Consider the following 22,939-nt stretch of genomic DNA (forward strand, 5'->3'; position numbering starts at 1 on the left):
GGGTCCTCAGAGGGAAACCGGAGCCCCTGGCCTCCACCCAAAGGCAGAGTCCCACCAAAGGCCTGAGCCCGGCCTCCGCCGTCCCATGTGAATACCATCCCTGGGCAAGCACTATTTTTTAGGAGCAGATTTAACCTCTGAAGAGCACCGGGGATTGTGCACGACAGCCGAACACACCCGTCTGAATCGTGCTGCCTGTGGCAGGATTTATTTTTAAAGCGGTGATATTTATAGCCGGATGTCGACTGACTGTTCACACCAGTGCTTAAGCCGCCTGCGAATGCGGAGCAAGCTCCCCAGGCAAGGCCGGGCTGGGCCGTGGCGCAGAGGAGGCCCGAGCGCCCCCCCCCCCCCACAGTGAGACCCAAGCGGCTGTCCTCTGCTGCAGGTGGACCTGCCCAGCAGAGAGGGAACCGCGGCCACCTGCGACTGTCAGGTTGCTGGGATCTGCGCGCCGGAAGCAATCAGGGGGCGCTCCGTGCCCGCCCACCCCAGCACCTGGGGAGGTCACACGTGGGCAGAGTCTGCGTCTTTAAAGCCTAGAGGGGACACGTGCACGCTGCTGTCTTCGGTGGCAGGTGACGTCCTGCCCATCCGCATGGCATCCGCACAGCAGATCTATCCATCAGCACAGCCGTGAGCGTCAGGCAAATTCCAGGAACCGGAATCTCTTTTAGCCAAAGGATCTGAAGTTTCCCAAACTCGGAAAGCAGTGGTTAGGAGCTGCCTTGGCGCCTCCGGCACCCTGATTCCTTTGTCCTGAGCCTCCCCTACAGGGTCCCCAGGGCGTCCTGAAAGTGCAGGGCAGCGGTGTCCAGCCGCAAAGTCCAGGAATGCTCCCTCGGGCTCGGCTCGTGTCACGTCCAGTGGCTTCCGGCCATCCGGCAAGGCACACGGCCAGCAGGTGCAGCAGCCAGGCAGGCCTGTGCTCAAGCGCCACTTGCAGGGCGGCCCAGCGCGTGCTCTGGAGGGAGGACGGATGTGCCTCTCTGAGTCTTGGTTTCCCCCACTTACTGAGATTCAGGCAAGAAAGAACATCGTCGTCCTTTCTATAGCCGATAAAAGGACAGGATGCGATACGATTCAAAGCGGCCGGCACAGTCGTCCTCTCCGGCATCCATACTAAGAGGTCTGGGGCCGGGCCCACCCCTTTATTATCTGTCTTTTGCATTTTCCCTTTCCTACCACCTTTGGAATATTTTTATTTCTATTATATTTTGCGGTACTGGGGATGGAACCCAGGGGCATTCTACTTCCAAGCTACACCCCCAGCCCTATTTTTTTTTAAATTCTTAATTTTGAACCAAGGTCTCAGTGAGTTGCAAAGGGTCTCACTAAGTAGCTGAGGTTGTCCGCGAACCTCAATCCTCCTGTCTCAGTCTCCCGAATGCTGGGATTACAAGCGTGCGCTAAATCATGGAGGCTTAGACCCTTAGCAACTTAGTGAGACCCCGTTTCCAAGTAAAAAATAAAAGGCTTGGGATGTAGCTCAGAGGTAGTGTGGCCCTGGGCTCAATCCCCAGTAAAATAGAGAGAGAGAGAGAGAGAGAGAGAGAGAGAGAGAGAGAGAGAGGAGATGGAAGAGAGGAGGAGAGGGGGGAGAGAGGAGAGAGAGGAGACAGGAGATGGAGGGAGAGAGGGAGAGAAAAAGAGGGAGAGAAAAAGAGGGAGAGAGAGGGAGAGAGGGAGAGAGGGCGAGGAGAGAGAGGGAGAAGAGAAGAGAAGAGAGGAGAGAGAAATTAATCTATTCCCAGCTTCTAGCCTTTTCTGTTTCTTAGCCATCCTCTTAAGTGGAAACGCCCAGCCCTGTAGCCGCCCTGCACAGCCACCCTTTCCTTTGGCTGTGTTAGGGGCAAGGGCCCAATGCGCCCCGGGCTCCCAGGCCACGCCCCTTGCCTGGTTGCACTCAGAGCTCCTGGCGGTGGGGGGGGGGGGCCCTGCCTAAGCCAGCTCACCGAGCGCCCTGCCCTGCTCCTCCGGCCCTGGCCCAGCTGCGGGCGCCGGCTGCCTCTCCTCTGACCTGCCTTTCCCCGGCATCTCCTAAACTGTGCATTTCCCTGCTCAGTGGCTTGGGATGGGCTGCTTGGGCCCCGGGCGCCCTGCGGTGTGCACAGAGCCAGGCCACCCTGCTACCCAGGCCACGTGGCTGCCCTCAGGGGGCGGGCCCCACGCCAGAGCCAGCTGAGCTCGGGGCCCAGCAAAGGTCTGCCCGGGCCTCTTCACAGACAGGACCATAGCGAGGCTCCAGGAGCAAGCAGCTCCCTGCGTCTGGCCCGTGCCTCAAGGTCTGGGTGTGCTGTGAACGTCTGATCAATCCAGCAAGCTCAGGCCGGGCTGGAGACAGAGCTCTGGCGTTACTCTCCTGCCCCGGAGACCTCTGGAAAGGCATCTGAGTCTGAATAGTGAGACATAGGAAATGAACTACCAAGCATTCATTATGTCTGGAAAGCACTGGGCAGGTTCAGATTCCCGGGCCAGGGACGGGTGTGTACAGGGGAAGCGATGGGTGGGGAGGCACTGAAGAGGAGGATGCTGAGAGTTACCTGCTAACCCCGGGTGATTAGCTGTTTGTCAACACAAACTCAGTCCTGCAAGATCTGGTTTAAGAGGACCATCGGTTAATTACGAGCACCGACTCCATCCTGAATCCTTCTCTTTGGATCGGACTACGTGACATGTTGTTTAATGAACCAAAGCTGTCCTCACGCACATTTCCAGCCTGGGCTGCAGGCTGGTGGTGCTCCTGTCGGTACCGCGGAGACCAGAAGAGAGACGCTCGCAAGCCCATCCCAGAGTCGCCCCCCGGCAGCTCAGCAAGACCCGGCGTGTCGGGAGCCCTGGGATCGTCCTAATGGCCTCGTGACTTAGATAGAAATCAGCCTTACGGTGCTCCCTTCCAGTCTTACCGGAGACACACAGGTACTGAAGTAGCCTGGGGCTCCTTGGTGGGTGACAGGGCCCGGAGGGGAGATCTCGCTGACGGAGCTGGGGAGGTATCCATTTCAGTTTGGTTCAGTTCCCCAAAGTGGCAGCTTCCTCTGTTTCGAAGGTAATGTGTCAGCACAACATCGCATTAAAATAGCTGTTTTAGTGCTGGGCGTGGTGGTGCACGCCTATAATCCCAGGACTTAGGAGGCTGAGACAGGAGGATCGCAGGTTCGAGGACAGCTTCAGCAACTCAGGCCTTCTGTAACCTAGCGAGACCCTGTTTCAAAAGTAAAACTCTAAAACGGGCTAGGGGCGCAGCTCAGAGGCAGGATGCCCCTGGGTACTGTCCTGGTGCCAAAAGAATTAAAACAGTTGTTTTGCCAGTGGAGGGGCATTTGGAAACGTGTCCGGGTGCTTCTGATGTCCTCATGCCAACTATAGGCCGTTAGAGAAAGTCCATGCGCCATCTTCGGTTAAACCGAATGATCAGGCGTTAACACAAGCCGCACGTCAGTGCTATTTGGAAACAAGAGATACCAGCATATGAGCGGGACCACAGACTAATTGCCACTTCAGATGGACGCAGAGTGCCCGCTGGCACAACTCCAGGGCGGTAATCACTCCACATTAACGGAAAACGAGCGTCCTTCATTTACTGAACGTCCCCGTCCCCTCTGCCGGCGGTCACGTAAGGGCTTGGGGGACGGCGGCAGGCGAGTCGCACAATTTAGAGAGCGGCGACCGCGGCCTTCTGAAGGAAAAGATTCCAACCCCACGCGTCTGCCAAAAGAGCCAAGCCCCCCTGGACTTAGGGCGGAGGCCCCAGCCTGAACCCAGGATCCCTGCACCCAGGGCCGTGGGCCGCCTGCAACACACAGCGACTGCTGGCCCCAGCCACATCCCTAGCGCCCCATCACAGCCAAGCCCTGTCCACCCAAGAGCCTGCCCAGACCCGCGCCACCCCGCCCTCGCCCCTCCAAACACCGCCGGCCCCTCCACTCTGCCTTGAACGCAGACCCACCCGCTCCCGGGCCTGCGGAAGCCCGTGTTTCGCGTCCGAGCTGTCCCCACAAGGGCTGCCCACTCTCCTCTTGACATGCTAAAACAGGATGAGCCTGGAGTCAAGGCCCTCCTGTGGCCCCGTGATGGAATGGTTGCCGAAGCCGCCCCAGTCCCTCCCTGTACTCTGCGGCTGGGATGTGGTTCCTGCCAGCGGGACGCAGAGTCTGTGTCCCCACTTCTCCGAGCCCAGCCAGCCCGAGACTCGCTTTGCCCCGTGAGACACAGTAGTAAAAGGGCTCTGTGTACACCGCTCCCCTCCTTCTCCTCGCGGCCACAGCCCTGCCGCGCCACCGTCTGGAGCCAGACAGCACAGCCATCACCCCCAAGGCCACCTAGCCCAGCCGGGGGCCAGCTGCCCCCAGATGCACGTGTGGGCCCGGCTGAGAAGCACTCAGAGACTCGTGGGCAGTAACTAGTGTTTGTTTTAAGCCACCAGGGCCCGGAGCCCGCTGCTACCTGGCACTGTGTGCCAGCGGCTAACCCATCCAGTGCCCCACGACACTGAGAGAAAATTCCAAAATTCCCAAAGCTCTGCCTTGGCTGACAAGACCCTGTGCAATTGGCTGCGACCTCGGTTCCACCTTAAACCACCAGGACTCCACCGTGGAGGGCACCCCGGCCAACCGGCGGCCTTGCCGCTCCTTGAACCACCAAGCGCCTGCCACCTGGGGTGCCGGGAACGCGGCTCCAGATGTCTGCTCACCAGCCTGGAGGGAGGCTTCTGTCAAAGGGCTGTCATCACCTCCCTCCTTCACTCTTCCTCCTCTTCCTCTTCCTCTTCCTCCTCTTCCCTCCCTCCTCCTCTCCTCTTCCTCCTCCTTTCTTCCTTCTTCTTTTATACTGGAGATTAAACTCAGGAACATTCTACCTCTGAACTATACACCTCCAGCCCTTTTTATTTTTTATTTTTTTGAAACAGTCTCACAAAGTTGCCAAGTTGCTGAGGCTGGCTTTGAACCTGCAACGCTTCCTGTCTCAGATTCCCAAGTCTAGGCGAGCCCACCACACCCGGCTGTGTCTGCCTCCTGAGCTCACTCACAGCCTGACAGGATCAGTCCTCTTGGCTGGCTCTCCCGGGAGAAGGTGGAGCCCACCTTGCAAACCGCGGATGTCCCGGGGCAGTCACCTCAGGTCACATCCGAGAGCAAACGAGTTAGTGAAGGACCACGCGCCAGCCCTCGGGGGCCAGGCGACCTCCACCTGCGCTCTGAGGATGCGCCATGATAGCCCTTCCCCTGGACAAGGACGGCAGGGAGCAGGCAAGTCCCACCTAGACAGGACAGACGTGTGGCCTGCGCCCCGGAAACCACATGGCTCCACCCAGAGTCTGATGCGCTCCATCTCGAGGTGTTTAAGAGAGCACAGACGGGGCGGGTCAGGAGTATCACACGCTCTCCGCTCCAGTTCCCACCACAGAGACCCTTCCTGCATCCTTCCCGTGCGCAGGGCAACCTGGCCTGATCCTCTCTGAAAGTGCGCTCTCCTAAGAGCTCAAGAGCAGGGTGAGGAACCCACGTGCCCGAGGCTGGCCCCAAAGACAGCTCAGGAGAAGCCTGAGGTGGGCTGCCATGGGACACCCAGAAGACCTCCCCCGCCACGGCGCTCGGCAGCTCACTCCAAGAAAGAAAACTACGTTCTGCTCCGTGCCTGTGTTTTCCTGGAGAAGCAGCGGTCTCTCTTCTCCTAGGAAGTGTGAATTATGTTCTTATTTCCTTTTATATCCTAGCTCCCTGGAAACTCGGGGCCAAGTTAGAAGCCGAGAGTAACGAGGTCCAACCTGGCAGCGGGCGTGCCCAGACTCCCTTCTCCAGCCCTTCCGTTCTCGCTACCCGTGACGGCTTCGGTAACTTGACCCCCTCCCTGGGAAGGCGTGTGATGAGAACACACACAAGGATAATGAATTCGCCCGTTATTCTTTTAAGAGACACGAGAGTGGAGGGGGCGGGGGTCCGCGGGGCTTCCGCTGACTGATTCATGAGGGTCGGGGTTCTAATGTCGCGTCAGCATTACTCTTGCTGGTTGGTTTTAGACGTCAGCCGCGTTTCGGCCTCATCTGTTTCACTGGGAGGTCTATATTTTGAAGGAGAAAGAAATCCCACTTGCAAACCAGCGGCGGGAGGGGTTTGTGGGACAGACGGATGGCTCTTCTCCTGACCAGGGGCTCAGCCTCTGCTCTGCCCCGTGGAAGGCTGGGGCTGGGAGCCAGCTGTTGGCTGACTTGTTATGTTGGAAAGGGGCCCTGCACCGGGCGCCCTCCTTGGAGGAGCCCCTGACCCCGGTGGCGTTCTCTTTGGCCAACAGCAAAATCAGGTTGACTGACACAGATCAAGATTTCGATTCAGACCAAGAGAGCAACAGGGTACCCACGCATAGGGTGTAACGGGGAGTTCAGACGCTTGGGTGGACTGGAACCTCACACCCGCAAGTCCTCAATCCCACCTGCTCTGGGCAAGACGAGGGCGAAGGCACCCTAGACTGTGGCGGCTGACCACTGGCCTCACAGGACGCCCACCTCCCAGGAAAAGGGAACTTTGAAGATGTGAGGAAGTTAAGGACCTTGGAATGGGCGCGTGTCCCGGGCCATCCAGGCGAGCCTGATGTCAGCTCCAGGTCTTGGTAAGGCAGAGGTCAGAGAGCAGAGAGGCGCAGCCTGGCTGCTTTGAGGTGCTGCTCCGGACCCAGAGCCAGCAGGAGCCGGGGAGGGCAAGGAGTAGGCCCTTCCCGGCAGCCCTGACCACTACCCACCTTCCGCCTGTAAAACTCATTTTGGGCTTCTGACCTCCGGAACTGTAGGAGAACACGTTTGTGTTGTTTTAAGCCACTGAGCGACACTGTGGGGTGTTTTGTTACAACAGCAAAAAGAAACAGATACGCAGGGTTTCTCGACGTGGCATTCAGAGCCAGATAATTCTTTACATTATAGGGGTTTCCGCAGCATTCCCGGTCTCCACACTGTGGATGTCAGTGTCTCCCTTTTCCAGGCATATCCAGCAAAACTGCCTGGACATTGTCAAATGTCTCCAGGGGCTAATGCCCCGTCAAGAACTGCTGATCTAAACTGTCCCTCCTGGTTGCTTTAGTTGACAGACTCCTGAGTAAGCACCTTATTTCCAGGGATTTGGACGCATTGTTTGTTTAATTCACCAAGCGTACACTTGGCCCCAAACACTGGTGACAGAGGGTGGAATAGGTCACAGTGTACGCCCCAGGAGAACTCACCCATCCATTTTGGTGGAGGCGGTTGCTTCAAGAATCTCACCGTGATGTCTCCTCTCTCTAGGGCACATGCTAAGCTCTGAGCATGGGGCCAGAAGCAGCCGGCTCTGAGTCAGCGTTGGCCGGTCCACAGCGGAGGGCTGAGAGGACTCACAGGTCTCCATGAGCACCTGGCACACTGGCTCTGCTCACCGCGAGACCAGCTGGGTCCACATTTGGGGCCAGGCGGGAGCCGAAGGGGCATGTGTGTGTTCCGTTGAGATGGGTTCACGTGCCACCAGACTTTCCGTTTTGAAGAGTACAGCTTAGTGGTTCAGCTGTATGCACAAAGTTCCACTGCCAGAAGCTAATTTCAGAACATTTCCAGGACCCCCAAAAGAACCATCCTGCCCCACCCCGTTCCGGGAGACCACAGATTTGAACTCTCTACCAGTTCTCCAAAGGAGCTCTAACTGGAGTCAAAGCCGTTGTGTGTGTGTGTGCGTGTGTGTGTGCACACGTGTGCGTGTGTGTGTGTGTGTGTGTGTTGTGCTGGGAATTGGCCCCAGAAGCATTCTATCTCTAAGCCACACTCCCAGTCCTTTTGACTTTTTATTTTGCAACAATCTCGCCAGGTTGCTGAGGGTCTAAGTTGCCGAGGATGGTCTCAAACCCATGATCCTCCTGTTTCTGCCCCCCAAGGACTGGGGTTACAGGTGTACACCACCACACCTGGCCTCAAAGCCACTCTCTGATCTGAGGACCATGGGCAGGTAGCTCAGAATGCCATGTTCCACACCCAAGAAAAACAAATGACCAAAGTTGCATGTGTGCTAGATGGTGGGGCTGGAGGTCGCTACCCTGTTATTTTTTTTTTAATTTCCCACAATGAGAATCCAATACATTTTAATGCTCAAAAAAACCAGCCAAACAAACAAAAGCTGAAGCATCCACTCAGCTTGAGCCTGTGCCATCCGTGGCAAAGCAACCCGGCCCTTAGCTACTGGAGGAACTCCTGGCTCATCGGGTCTGCCTGCCAGCGTCCAATTACCTGCCTCTGATAAAGCAATTTTCTGCCTTAGCTATTCTCTTTATAACAAAGGTCATTAAACATCTGAGGAACAGCTTAAAATTCATGAAGTTTGGGGGGGAAAACCCCAGCATAGATACCTCTGGGCCTTAAGTCGGCTCCATTTCCATTCAAGAGGGCTGCCCCATTTCCATTCAGGAGGGCTGCCTGCGGCTCAGCTGTGTTTAACATCCTCCCCATGGAGATGCGTAATGGGCTTTACGGGGATTGCTTCCAGAAACATTGGGATTGTGTTATTTATTGCTTTTTACACATAAGAAGGGTAAACACAGCCCCTGGGAGCCCTGGGTTTGGATGGCGGTGTCAGAAAAGCCCTGGCTAGCCTGCTCAGAGCCAGCAGCGCCTCCTTCCTGGAGGGACAGCCTGCGGGCGTCCTACCTTCAGGACCTGTTCTAGGTTCTCCAGCTTGGCTTGAAGCTTCTGTTTGTCCTTCAGGGCCGAATCGCGTTCTCTGGTTACCACGGCGAGCCTGTGGCTGAGTCGGGCATACTCCGCCTTCACCTGTGGACAGCAGTGAAGGAGACACAGGCTGTTACAGACTGCCCCGAGCTACGCAGGGGCTGGCCCCCAGCAGGCACCTGCGGCCTCCTCTGGAAGAGGAGTGTATGTCTCCCTCCAGTTCCCCATCCTGGACTTCAAGGGGTCCACCCCTGATGGGCGTGGCCACCTGTCACCCAGGCCCGGCCAATCAGATGGCTTCCCTCCTCATCCAACCCACCCCCACCACAGCCACTGAGACTAGTTCTGGCTAGGACCAAGACCCAAGCTTGAATCTTCACTCCGCCCACCCTGCCTCGGCCACCATGACTGGTTCCAGCCTGGCCAATCAGCACGTGATCTCCCTCTTCTCCCCACCCACTCCCACCACAGACATCGTGATTGGCTCCAAGTAGGAACGTGATCCAGATAAGGCCAATCCGTGCAAGCCTGTTTTTAGGATGGAGTGGCTGGCTGGGGGGTCACAGGGCCCAATCACATTCCCAGAGCTTGTGGAAGGCCAGGAGGAGGTTTCCTTCCCTTCTGGGCCTAGAAAGTGGGGGATGGGAGGCTGGAGCAGCTATGGCACCTGCCCTCACGAGGAAGGACCCAAGGAGCAGGGTAAAGCCAAGAGATACAGAGGTGAAGGCGGGCTGCGGCGGACCCTTGAGCTCCTGGGCCAGCTGGACCTGGAATAGTGGTTCTAGCCACTGTTGGTTTTAAATGGTTTTTGTCCCTCCTACCTGTGAGTCCTAACAGATGGAACATTGTTACTTAAATTGTCTAAGGTACTATTGAACCATGTCAGCCCTGCCTCAGCAGTGCACAGAAATAGCGACAGGCGTGTAAATTAACGCGGATCCCCCAGGTCCTCGAAACCAGGGCGGTCCATCTCGGGGCTGCACCCAGGGCCAAGCTGTGGACCTGTATCAGCCCCTCATAGCCTCGTCCTGATAAGTCAGCCCTCCACGAGAGCGGATAGCGGGGCCCTTCTTCCTTAGTTCTCATCCCGACCACAGACTTGCTCCTCCTCCGCAGAAGTCAGAACGCGGATCACGGCTGCAACAGCGGAGTCAGGGAGTCACGTTTTTTTTTTTTTTTTTTTTTTTTTTTTAATTCAGCTGTGAAAGGACTTTTCTGTCTCAAAGACCACGCAACCTGCAGAGCGTTTGATTAAACCTGACAATTTTCATGGCACAGAAAGAAAAGAAGGCACCCACGTGGCGTACCTAAGAGGAGGCAGCTTCGGGAAGCTGTTATTAAGGGGGTCATTGCGAGGTCTGATGGACGGGCAGGAGTATCTGCAGCCCACCTTTTATTGGGGGGGGGGGTTCCTGGTGATGGAACCCGGGGGCATTCTACCTCTGAGCTACTTTTATTTTTATTTTGTTTGGTTTGGTTTGGTTTGGTGGTACTGGGGGTGGAACCCAGAGGCTTTCTACCTCCAGGCTATATTCCCAGACCTTTTTTATATTTTATTTGGAAACAGGGTCTCACTAAGTTACTGAGAGCCTCACTACGTAGCTGAGGCTGGCTTCGAACCTGTGCGATTTTCCTGTCTCAGCCTCCCAAGCGCGGGGATTACAAGCGTGCGCCACCACGCCCAGCTTTATTTTTATTTTGAAACAGGATCTCTGTGAGTTGCTGCAGGCCTAACCTGGTATCCTCCTTCCTGTTTCAGCCCCTCCAAGTACTGGAATTACAGGCATGTGCCACCAGACCTCCCCAATATTAATCTTTTTAAATCAGTAAAATTGCTGGGTTTGCGGGCCTGGATGGCGTTGAACCCATCCTCTGTGCCAAGTCCTGGGTTCCCAGGTCCCGGCGTCCTTCCGCAAGGCCGCCTGCCTGACGGAATCCAGGCCAATATTTCCGACAGTCCAGTATCACAGCTTGCACCTCAGCAGCGATCCTTTCTGGGCAGGCTTCGGGGAAAGTGCTGACAACGTGTCTCCTCGCTCCGTGATTAACAGCTCTGACAATTAATGTCACTCTCTTAATCAGCGCTACCAAGGAGCAGGTGGAAATCGCAGCAAGAATCTGACAAGGGAATCAGTAATCCCCTGATGCGTTTCTGGGGGCCGGGAGGGCCCCTGTGTCTGCAGATCTGTGCTGACATCCCCCCCAACGCGAATCGGGGGCGCACTGACGGCTTTCCGAGATGCCGTGGGAAAGGGAGAGTATTTATGGGGAGCAGGGATAAGGCAGGAAAAATAAAGGAGACAAAAGGGAAGGAAAGAGGGACGGCAGCCCTGCATCTGAACACCCCACGATCGCCCTCCCCTGCCCCTGCCTCTAAGCCTGAATTCTTGAAGGTCCAGTGACGCCGGGCATGGTGGGCGCACCTGAATCCCAGGACTTGAGAGGCTGAAACAGGAGGATTGCAGGTTCAAAGCCAGCCTCAGCAACTTAGCAAGATGCTGTTTCCAAATAAAAGATAAAATAGGGCTGGGGATGTAGTGCAGAGGTAGAATGCCCTGAGTTCAATCCCGAGCGTCCCTCAAAAAACAAACAAATAAATAAAGGTCCGATGACTCTTGGAACATTGCAAATCCAATTAATTAGTGCATACACACACACACACACACACACACACACACACACACACAGAGTTAGCTAGTTAGTTAGTTAGTTAGTTTAAAATGCATTTGTAGGCTGATTTTTTTTTTCTTTTTTGATACTGGGGATTGAACCCAGAGGCATCAACCTCCATGGTACCCCCCAGCCTGATTTCACTTCTTGACCATCACTCAGTGGCCGGGAGCCTCACTCAGTTGCCCGGGCTGGCTTTGAGCCAGTGATCCTCCTGTCTCAGCCTCCCAAGTACCGGAATGACAAGCCTGCGCCACCACACCCAGCATAGACTGATTTTTCTTTTGTGTGTGTGTGGGTCTGGGGATGGAACCCAGGGACATTCGACCTCCGAGCTACAGCCCCTGCCCTATTTTTTATTCTTTATTTTGAAACCGGGCCTCACTAAGTAGCTGAGGCTGTCTGCGAACCGCCATCCTCGGTCTCAGCCCCCCAAATGCTGGGATGACAAGCGTGCGCCACCACGCCCGGCCTTGAGCATCTTGAAGAAGAGAGTTCAGAGGCATTAAATCCACACTGTTCCACAAACATCACCACCATCGGTCTCCAGGACGCCTTCATCTTCCCAGACCAAAGCTTCAATAGCGACTGTGCGTACACGTTAGATAGTGACCCCAGCTTCCCTCCCTCGGACCCCCGCGACCTCCGCTCCACTTTCTCAGAGAATTTGACGAGTCCAGAAAAGACTCCCTTTCTGGGTGAATCCAAGGACTCAGAAGCTCGTGAGAGCAGCAGCAGCCTTTGGTGACGCCTTCTGTCCCGTGGCGTGAGCTCCCGAGTCTCACCCACTTCATAGCACGCCGCGGTCCTTCCTTCTGAACGCTGAATGCCCTGGGTGCGCGGGCGGCTTGGCCCCTCCGTTCCTCCGCTGAGCCCTTGGCGGCCCGGGGCTGCTTCGGCCTCTGGCTACTCTAAAACCCTAGCGGGTCTCTCTCTGGGCGCCTGCTTTTGACTCTGTGCGAATCGACCCAGAGGTGGGACTGCACATCACACCCGGCCCTGGGTTTACATTTTGGATGGGCCTTGGTGGCCCCTTCAAAACATTCCCACCAACAGCAGCACAGCGCCCAGCCTCGGCACACCCCACCAACGCACACCCACCCACCCACCTGCCTACATTCCTACCTACCTTTCTTTCTTCCTTTCTTTCTTTCTTTCTTTCTCTCTTTCTCAGTACTGGGGATGGAACCCAGGGGCATCTACCTCTGAGCTCCACCCCCAGCCCTATTTTTTATTCCTTATTTTGAAACAAGGTCTCACTGATTGCAAGGGGCCTCACTAAGTAGCTGAGGCTGTCCACAAACTGCAATCTCCCTGCCTCAGCCTCTCAAATGCTGGGATTACAAGTGTGCACCACCACGCCTGGCTCTTCCTTCCTTCCTTCTTTCCTTCTTTCTTTTTCTTTCTCTCTCTCTCTCTCTCTCTCTCTCTCTCTCTCTCTCTCCCTCCCTCCCTCCCTCCCTCCCTCCCTCCCTCCCTTCCCCTCTCTCCCCCTCTCTCTCTTTTTCTTTCTTTTTTTCTTTCTGTGGTACTGGGCGTTAAACCCAGGCGTTCTACCTCTGAGCTACACCCCCTAGCCCTATTTTATTTTTTTATTTTAAAACAGGGTCTCACTGAGTTGCAGAGGGTCTCGCTAAATGGCTGAAGCTGGCCTCGAAACTGTGATCCTCCTGTCTCAGCCTCCCAAATACTGGGATAACAGGCATGTGCCACCACACACAGCTTAATTTTTTTTTAAATCCATCTTATCTAGAGAGAGAAAAAAAGCAGCTGCCTCTCCCCTCCCCAGGTGGCGGGTGCGTAGGAGCAGGGTTACCTGGTCATGTTGCCGGGCTCTTGCGGGAAGGCCTGCATAGTGGGGTCTCAGGCGACGCTCTCCCTGGGTGACATCTTTCAATTCATGTTCCTGGGGCAAAAGAAAAGGCCAATGAGTGGAAACTCCAACTTCAGGAGCGCGGAGGAGCCCAGGTTAAGAGCTCTGATTTGGAAGTTAGACCCAGGGCTGGGTACCGGTTTCACAAACCCCAGCTGCGTGTGCTTGGAGGCTGGTTTCTCTCTTCCTCCCGTGCCGTACATTTCCTGGTCTACAAAAATGGGACCTAGAATACTTACAACGATGCTACATGAACATAATAAAGCCAGCCAGGAGTGGGGTGCGCGCCTGTGTGTAATCTCTGTACTTGGGAGGCTGAGACTCGAGGAGTGTAGGCTTGAGACCAGCCTCCGCTACTTAGTGAGGTCCTCAGCAACTCAGTAACACCCTGTGTCAAGATAGCAAATAAAAAGGACTGGGTGGCCGGGCGTGGTGGCGCACGCTTGTAATCCCTGCGCTTGGGAGGTGGAGACAGGAGGATCGCACGGGTTCGAAGCCAGCCGTGCTGGCTTAAGAGACCCTGTTTCCAAATAAAATATATATTTTTAAAAATAGGTCTGGGAGTGTAGCCCAGATGTAGAAGGGCTTCCAGGAACCCCAGTACCACAAAAAAAAAAATTAAAAAAATAAAAGCTGGGCACTTGGGAGGCTGAGACAGGAGGATTGTGCAGGTTGGAAGCCAGTCTCAGCTACTTAGTGAGGTTCTTGGCAACTTATTGAGACCCTATTGCCAAATAAAATATAAAATAGGTCTGAGAATGTAGCCTGGGGGCTGAGGATCACAGTTCGTGGACAGCCTCAGCTACTTAGTGAGGCCCTTCACAACTCAGTGAGACCCTGTTCCAAAATAAAGAATAAAAAATAGGGCTGGGGGTGTCGCTCGAAGGTAGAATGCCCCTGGGTCCCATCCCCAGTACTGCTATATATATATATATATATATATATATGATAAAAATTATATAATATATATATATACACACACACACACAACACTATACACAAGTACTAGGTGCTAGAATTTTCTGGTGACCATAGAAACGTTTGCATCCATTTATATTATTATATTCAAATTTACCAATGCAGGGTTAGCTGCTAAACTTGCAGAAATCAATCTCTTCAAAAAAAAACAAAATTAAAAAGCTCAGGGTCTGGACCCAGTGCGGAAGACCCCAATCCAGCCACCCCTCTCCTCTTAGCTCCCCCCACCGTGTCCCAGATGAGCACCTCGGGTACCAGTACAGCCCGGGAGCCAGTCAGAGAGACGCTGACAGCAACATCGCCCTCGGAATGAACAACCCGCCCTCTGCTTCCAGAAACAGAAGCGGCTTAGCGGGCTGCCCACACCCCATGCGGGGTCGCCAGAAGAGGGGTGCTCATTGACAAAGACGTCCAGGTGAAGGCCGAGTAGGAGAAAGAGCTGAGGACCTGGGGTGAGCCTGCCCAGACTCTGGATTGGGCATCAAACTGTGGGCACCTCACTTGTGCCCAGATGCTGGCTGAGCCCAAAGGAGACGTGTGGCTTTCTTCCCAGCGCCACGGCTAACGCAAACGTGGCCCCACTGTCCCCCGCCACAGGCAGGGCACGGAGTCACACCCTCTTGCATGGGTCGCGGCCCTCAGAGAGAACCCAGAAAATGCCAACCACCCCCCTTCTCGTGTGTGTGTGTGTGTGTGTGTGGTACTGGGGAAATAACCCAGGGCATTCTACCTCTGAGCTACACCCCCAGTGCTATTTTTTATTCTTTATTTTGAAACCGGGTCTCACTGAGTTGCAGAGGGCCTCACTAAGTAGCTGAGGCTGTCCGCGAACCGCCATCCTCCTGTCTCGGCCTCCCACAGCTGGGATTCCAAGCGTGCGCCACCTCGCCCGGCTTGCTCCCCCCTTCCGATGCTCCCCAGACGCCGGGCAGTCAGGAGACTTACCCTCGAAGGTCTCATCGTTGGCGCGGTACGGGACCAGAAGCGTCTGCCCAGGGAAGCGACCGCCGCCCCGATTAAATTGAGCCTTTTAGAATTTGCCGGCACCACCCAAGAAATGCTAAGCGACGCGCAGACCACCTTAGGCACCGGCCGCATCCTGGAGACCGGAAGGGATGTGGGCCGCAAGACGGCAGAGTGAGTCTCCCGACAGCCGCGGGCGGCGGCTCTAGAGATGACAGATCAGAGGGGGAGGACTGGGTGGATCTAACGGGATCTGACAGCACCGTCCCGGGAGCAGGCCCGGGGCGGAGGGGGCGGCCGCACCTGGGCGCCCGGCCCCAGCAGCGAGGCCCTGGCGTGGGGCGGACGCAGTGGTGGCCCCATCCGAGGGCCGGCAATTCAGCCCCGCACCACCGACTCACCCACGGTCTGAGATGGGGACCGTGAGTCACACCGTCAGGGCCGCAGTGAGAAGGAGCTTCTGGAACACTCTCCGCCTGTGTCTCCTGGGGCCTGGGATGAGGCCCTGGAGTCGGGCGACCCAGAATCCCTGCCTCTCTGGGCTTTCAGGTGAAGTGTCAAGAGCCTCTGAGTGCAAAGCAGAGGAAGAGCGTTTCGGGGTGCCAGGCGGCGGACACAAGGTGAGCTCTGCCCGGCTGTGGAGCTGAATGTCTGCCGCCCAGGAAGAAGGGGACGGGAGCCTCATTTCACCCCTCATTTCACCTCACCGCTATGGATGAGCGGCGAGGCAGACGGTCGGCGTGGGGCGGAGGACTGCGGGCACAGGAGATGTCCAGTCCCGTGGCCTGCGCGGAGGTGCTGCTTAGGAAGCGCCTGGTTTGGTTATCTGCCGCTTTAAGCAAATTGATGCGCAAAAAGTACGTAAGGACCAGGGAGGCAGCCTGGAGTCAGAGCTTCCAACCCCGCCGCCCACAGGAGGAGCCAGAGGTGAGAACATTCTAGGCCAACAGGACTGCGGCGTGGGGCCCCGCGTCCAGAGGCCAGCCGCAGCTCAGCCCGCCTGTGCGCCCCACGCAGGGGCGGGCCCGACAAGGACAGCCTGGCCGGTCGCCCTGGCTTTCAACGCCCATTATCCGTATTTGGAAACGTACACCAAGACGTCAAATAAAAACACACAGCATCGCCAAGTACGGTGGCGCACGCTTGTCATCCCAGTACTCGGGAGGCTGGGACAGGAGGATCGCGGTTGGCGGCTAGCCTCAGCTACTTAGTGAGGCCCTTTCAACTCAGTGAGACCCTGTTTCAAAATAAAGACTGAAAAATAGGGCAGGGGGTGGAGCTCGGAGGTAGAATGCCCCCGGGTTTCGTCCCCAGTACCGAAGGAACATAAAAACATAGCCTAACGTCTTCCCAGTTGCACAAGAATCAAAGGTTCTGCCAAAGTTGGAAAGAGATAACCGGCGAGGGCCTGGATCCGACGGCCCCCGCTGCCAGCGGCTCGGCCTCCCTCCTGAAGGGACCCGGGTCCCCGCGGCCTCTCCGCACGTTCATGCCGGGAAGCCGACTCCCGAACCACTGGCCTCCCGCGTCGGCTCCCCTCTGTTCATTCGTTTTGGCTTCGGGGGTTTAGGGAAGCTGTCAACGTTCTACGACCAATTTTATCTCTGGACACACGTAATTGCATCATGGATTATAAATAAACAATCGCGTCACGCTCCAGTATAAAATAGACTCGTAGTTATAATGTGAAGCCTGTGTCATGGTGCTATGTAAGAACGGCATGAGCCTTCTCGATTACGGTAACACCCTGGAAGGAATATCTCAAGTTGATCCTGGAGTGTGCTGGGTAATATAGATATAATATATAATATCTATATTCTTTCTGGATGGCTTTCTAAGTGAGCCTGGCCCGATGGCTCAGATGGGGAGACTGAGTCACTAGAGGGGGAGGGGGCTGGCGGTGGGGGCGGCTGAGGGAGCCCAAAGAATGGAGGAGGGGAGAGAGTGTCTTGCTGTGCCCGGGGTGCGGCGGCCTCCGGGCTCACTCCTGCACCGTGGGGTCCACACCCAGGGCAGACCGCTAAATTCCCCCACGCAGCAGAGAATGATTGGGACCTGGCTTTGGGGCCAAGACCTATCGTTTACCCAGCGTGAGTTTCACGGAACTGTCTACCCTTTCCAAATGGTCTTGGCAACTGTGTGCGCATGTGGTAGCGGGGTCTGAACCCAGGGGCGCTCTACCTCCGAGCTACACTCCCAGCCCTATTTCTCATTCTTTATTCTGAAACAGGGTCTCACTAAGTTGCCGAGGGCCTCACTAAGTATCTCGGGCTGTCCACGAACCTGTGATCCTCCTGTCTCAGCCTCCCAATTACTGGGCTGACACGCGTGCGTCACCACGCCGGTAACATGAAAACCAAATGGAGTGTGAAATGCTTTTACGCACATAGGAGTCTGCTGATACAACACTTTCTGGTGTTCTAGAGGGACGGGGAGGGGGTCCTCCAAACCCCTAAGTTCCCTTCTATTTTGAGAAAAACCTGCGCCTTCCCCTCTGTTGCCTTCCCACTGTTGCCTTCCCCTCCTCGGTACTCAGTCCTGACCTGTGCGATCAGCCCGAGTCCACCTCGTCAATGACGCACCTAGAGAGACGCGGCCGTGCTGTTTAAAAGACTTTCCCAGCACGGGCCAGAGACAGCTCCGCGGGGAAGCACTCCACACGAAACGGTTCCGCCGCAGACCCGCGACGCTGACTGGCTCTAATCAGACTCCGCTGGAAGCCTGTGTGTCATCGGCTCCAGGGCGCCTGCGCTGCACGCCAACGGCGGTGGAAACCAGCACGATTAAAACCGTGTTTCGCCATATCCGTTGGAGCACGCGCGCGCACACACACACACACACACACACACACACACACACACACACACAATTGCCAAGCCCATTTGGAAAGGTTAGGCAGTTCTGTAAAAATCACACGGGCTACCTCAAAGCCATAGGCTGGATTCAGAGGAGAACAGCTAAGAGGCCACACAGCAAGCCTGTAATCCTAGGGAGGCTGAGACAGCAGGATCACAGGTTCAAGGACGGCCTCAGCGACTTCATAGTGAGACTCTCGGCAACCTAGTGAGACCTTGTTTTGAAAAATAAAAAATTAAATTAAATGGGCTGGGGGTGTAGCTCAGAGGTGGAATGCCTCTGGGCTCAACCCCCAGAACAAAATAAAAGATGTCACGGAGCTGAGGTTGAAATCTGTAGCCCTCCCGCATCACTGGTAGGGGGTGGAAACCGTGGAGCCACTGTGGGACATGGTCCTGTAATTTCTCAGAAGCCACGCAGAGCTACTGTGTGACCCTGTGCCCAGTACCCACAACAGCGAACGCCCGGAGCTCAGGTCTCTGATCATAAATGCTCCCTGAAGCTCGATTCGTGACCATCAAAATGTAGAAAGAAACCGTGTGCTCATCAACAGATGAACGGAGGGGCCAAACACATCCACGCAATCAAATATTACGCAGCCCGGAAAAGGCAGAGCGCAGTCACACTGAGATGTGGGTGAGCCTCCAATGCCCTGCTATGGCGAGAGGCAGGCCATCCCCACCACTGTGTCCCTAAAGGGAAGGTCTCGCTCCCCGGTCACAAATGCACCCGCCCTTTGGACACCTGTTTCTCTGAACATGGCCACCACCGCGCGTGGCCTCAGCCCAGAATCTGCCCCACGCCTGCCCCGGCCGGGCCCGACCGAGACACGCCGCTTTCAGCGCAGCCGCAAGACCTCCTTGCAGGATGGCGCCCAGGCCAGGTCTCCGCGCCGACGGCTGACTTTGGGACGGCGTCCCTGGGCCAGCGCTGCTCCGCCTTGGGCTCCATCAGCCTGCGCCGTGCTAGTTTACAAACCACGCCCTCCAGCTCCCCCTTCCCCCCAAAAAAGGATTCGAGGGGCCTGCAATAAAAATGCCCGTAAAACAAGGCAGTCTGGAATAATGGCTTGAAAAAGAACGCCAGGTAGGAGAACTGACCTCAAGCAACCCCACGGGAAGGACGCCGGCTGCCGCTGGCGGAACGTCTCGCGCCGCGCTGACCAGCTGCTGGTGCCGACGGGAGAACGCGTCAGCTACAACTGTGCCAACGTGAAGGCTGGGCCTCCTAAGACCACAGATACGAGGCAGTGGGGACAGTTAAGTGCCTCCCCAAAGGAGCACTGGCTTTCTCTTATTTCTTTCTTTTTTTTTTTTTTTTCTGTACTGGGACGGAACCCAGGGGCATTCTACCTCACGCTCCACCCCCAGCCCTATTTTTATTCTTTATTTTTAAGCTGGGTCCCACTGAGTTGCAGAGGGCCTCACTAAGTAGCTGAGGCTGGCCATGAACCTCGATCCTCCTGTCTCAGCCTCCCCGATGCTGGGATGACAAGCGTGCGCTCCCACGCCCCGCTGGCTTTTTCAAGAAAGGATTTATCTGCTGTTTCAGGATGGTGCCTCTGCCTAGGAACAGGACCAGGCTTCCGATTCTCTCCCCCTCTGCAGGGCCACCAGGTACAGGAGCCGAGGGAAACGGGCTTCTGTGGACCGTCCCACGGAGCGCAGCCAGGCGCCGGGGTCTGGCCGGCTGGGCTGACTCCAGCCCTGACACCAGCCCCACTGGTGAGCTGCTGCCCCTGGGAAGATAAGCAGACCTCGGTTCCTGTCTACGCCCAGATTCCAAGCCAGGACCTAGAAGGGAAAAGGCCCTTTGCAAAAGCCCGCAGGGCCCCGCACACTGCCGGCCTGTGGTGTCCTACTTCAACCTTCATGGTTCAGCCCACTTCATGGACTCACGACCACAGTGTGCAGGAAGCGCTGTGATTATAGCCCAGAAAATCCCTGCAGCAACAGTGAGCGTGTGTGTGTGTGTGTGTGTGTGTGTGTGTGTGTGTGTGTGCGTGCGTGTGTGTTACTAGGGACTGAACCCAAAGCCATTCTACCCCTGAGCGATATTCCCAGCCCTATTTTATTTTATTTTTTATTTTGAAACAGGGTCTCCCTAGGTTGTTGAGATCCTCACTAAGTAGCTGAGGCTGGCTTTGAACCTGCGATCGTCCTGTCTCGGCCTCCCAAGTACTGGGATCCCAGGTGCGCCGCTACGCCTGGCTAGCATCTCCATTTCTGCATGGAGTTTGAAGAGACACCCAGCTTAGGTAAATATCTTAAATATCTAAAAATGAGACCCATTTCAAGAGACAGCAGGCAGACAAGGCGAGGAAAGCTATTCAGCCTCTCAGCCTCCTCTGGTTTACAGGAAGCATTTGCCTGGCTTTTTTTATGACTTTGACCTTGCAAAGGTTTCTATAGAAAGCAGCCCCTGCAAGGCCAGGCAGCCGCCAGCCGCCAGTGGAGGGAGCCTGTCTCTGGAGACCTTGAAAACCATACCATGCTCCCTTCGCATCTGGCAGAACTCAGCCTCAGCCTTTTCTTTTTTTTTTTTTTTTTTTTTTTTTTAGCAAATGGTCGTAAAAGGCAACCGCGCGGTGCAGGCCGGCTCCCAGAAATCCATTTCCAGGAGCCAGCCTTGCTGCTATTGCTGAGCACAGGAAGAGGGAGCAGCAGCCCCGCCCCGCAGGAACCTCCGGGGTCGTCATAGCAACCGCATGGCGCCCAGCAGGTGCTTCTCCGGGCCCCTGCACTTGGAGGGAAAGGAGAGAAAAAGAACCTCGGTGCTGTGCTAATCCTGGCCGGGCGCGCCTGCTGTGTGTGGCTCTTGGGAAGGGTGGTAGGGATTTTCTTTTTAATCACATCCTAGCCCACCTCCTGGTAAGAGGATGTGTGCCCCCACCACCACTGGGATCTCCTTTAACAGCCGAGGCACCTGGAACAACGTGTCTGAGAGCTTTCCTGGCACGGGGCAGACTCCTGCCCTGTGTGTTGGGTGTTGTCAGGAAGCCCCAGAGGCCCGGGAGTCTTTCCCGCTGAGCCTCAGAGCAACATCTCCAGCTGACCCGCTGCAGAGTTAAAGAAGGAACTATGTGGGGTGCACGCTTGGAATCCCAGCACTCGGGAGGCTGAGACAGGAGGATCGTGGTTCGCAGCCAGCCTCAGCTACTTAGTGAGGCCCTTCGCAACTCAGTGAGACCCTGTTTCAAAATAAAGAATAGGGCTGGGGGTGCAGCTCGGAGGTAGAGGGCCCTGGGTTCCATCCCCAGTACTGAAAAAATGAAGGAACTCTGGGCCGCGGGCAGAGTCTAAGGCCAGGCAGGTCGCTCAAGGACTTGCGGTGAGCCGCTACGTGTCTGAGGAAGCAACTTCAACCCCCAGCCTGTGGGGGACGAGGGGAGGAAGTGGGGTCTGCCCAGAGGGGGAGCCAAGGGCTACACTTGCCAGAAAAACCTCACCAGGAAAGACAGCCAGGAAAGGGACCCCCACTGCTTCCGGCCCCAGGCCGTGACCATGAACCCATCACCAGGCCCAGGTACCAACAGAGGGCTGGAGCCATGAACCCATCACCAGGCCCAGGTACCAACAGAGGGCTGGAGCCGGTGCCAGTGCCGGGGACCAGAACCTGAGGTCGCAGAGAAGGGTGAGGGTCAGGGGGCAGAGGGGTCGGGAGGCTCAGGGGCCGCAGAGCAAGGCCCGCCATGGAGCCCACAGGACCACCTGCCGCAGCTGCAAGCGCCCTCACCTCCCGGGCCCCACCCTGTGGAGCGCGTCCCTAGCTCAGAGCCTTGGAGGACCACGGCTGTGTGTGGAACTGGAGGCCTGGCGGGTGTGATACGGTCCCCCTGGAGCGGGGTGGCCTGATCCAGCGCCCCTGGCATCCTATTAAAACAGCCTTCGGACGCAGACAAATGCAAACCAAGAATACCATATCACGACGGGGCCAAGATCTGTCTGACGCTCTGCGGGCCAAGGAACCCGAGATCGCCGGAAGCTGAGAGGGACAATGCTCCCGCGCCTCCACCTCCAGCCCCTCTGCTGAGCTGGGGTCGCAGCGCTCCCTGGCGGGGCCGTGAGAACACAGTCCTGTCTGCTCAGCCCAGGAGTCCTGGGACCGGAGCCCGCCGTGGATGAGCGAGGGTGCCTTCGCCCCAGCGTGGGCTCCGGGGTGCAGCCCCCTCCGGACGCCTGCAGCCCCAGCTCACATCTGCAAACTTACAGCAGACCGGAGCCGAGGACCCCGCTGAGCCCCGCGCCCACAGGACCAGCCCTGGGCGTCCTTGGGAGCCACCGATTTGAGAGGCGTTTATTTCACCATGAGCAGCGAGCCGGGCGCGGTGGCGCGCGCCTGTCATCCCAGCACTCAAGGAGGCCGAGGCAGGAGGGTCTCAGTTTGAGGACAGCACCAGCCACTACTTAGCGAGGCCCTTTGCAACCCAGTGAGACCCTGTTTCAACAAGCAGAATAAAAAATAGGGCTGGGGGTGGAGCTCGGAGGTAGAATGCCCCTGGGTTCCATCCCCAGTACTTCAAAGGAAAAAGAAAGCAATAAATAATCTGATAAGAAATTAGGAATCTGATAAAAAAAAAAGACTCATTTTAAATCCCCCTTCTGCTCAGACTTGTCTTGTGGGTGATACTGTTACCTTTGCCAGCACCGCGCCTTCGTCGCTGCCCCTCTGGTTTCTGCTCCTGCACTTCAGAGCTGGCTCCAAGCAAATTTAGCCTCCCGTGACTCAGTATTTCCATCTGCAAAGTGAGGGTTGGATAGCACCGACCTCACCAGTCTGCAGAAAGACAGCCTTCAGGGAAAGTTCTGCAGGGTGCCTGGCACGGAGCAGATCCTGTGGTTAACTATTACTACTACTACTATTATTATTATTATCATTATTATTATTAATTTGGTTCAGCTCACCAGGAATAAAACAGAATAGCA

The 22,939-nt window shown here is 56.2% G+C and overlaps 1 protein-coding gene across 1 annotated transcript in view; it reads right to left on the bottom strand.

Annotated features, from left to right (window-relative positions):
• Nucleotides 1–15,254, bottom strand: part of RIMBP2 (RIMS binding protein 2) — a gene marked incomplete at its 3' end in the record, with an annotated part of 66,678 nt that extends 51,424 nt beyond the window's left edge. Inside the window, exons 1-3 of the mRNA XM_080717604.1 lie at nt 15,141–15,254; nt 13,161–13,250; nt 8,654–8,776 (exon numbers count right to left, since the gene is read on the bottom strand). Of these exons, the coding sequence (XP_080573730.1) occupies nt 8,654–8,776; nt 13,161–13,250; nt 15,141–15,155 (228 nt within the window). The 5' untranslated portion in view covers nt 15,156–15,254. The remainder of the gene's footprint in view (nt 1–8,653; nt 8,777–13,160; nt 13,251–15,140) is intronic.
• Between the last annotated feature and the right edge of the window lie 7,685 nt (nt 15,255–22,939).

Source organism: Muscardinus avellanarius (assembly GCF_963383645.1).
Source record: "Muscardinus avellanarius genome assembly, chromosome: 21".
Lineage (NCBI taxonomy): Eukaryota > Metazoa > Chordata > Mammalia > Rodentia > Gliridae > Muscardinus > Muscardinus avellanarius.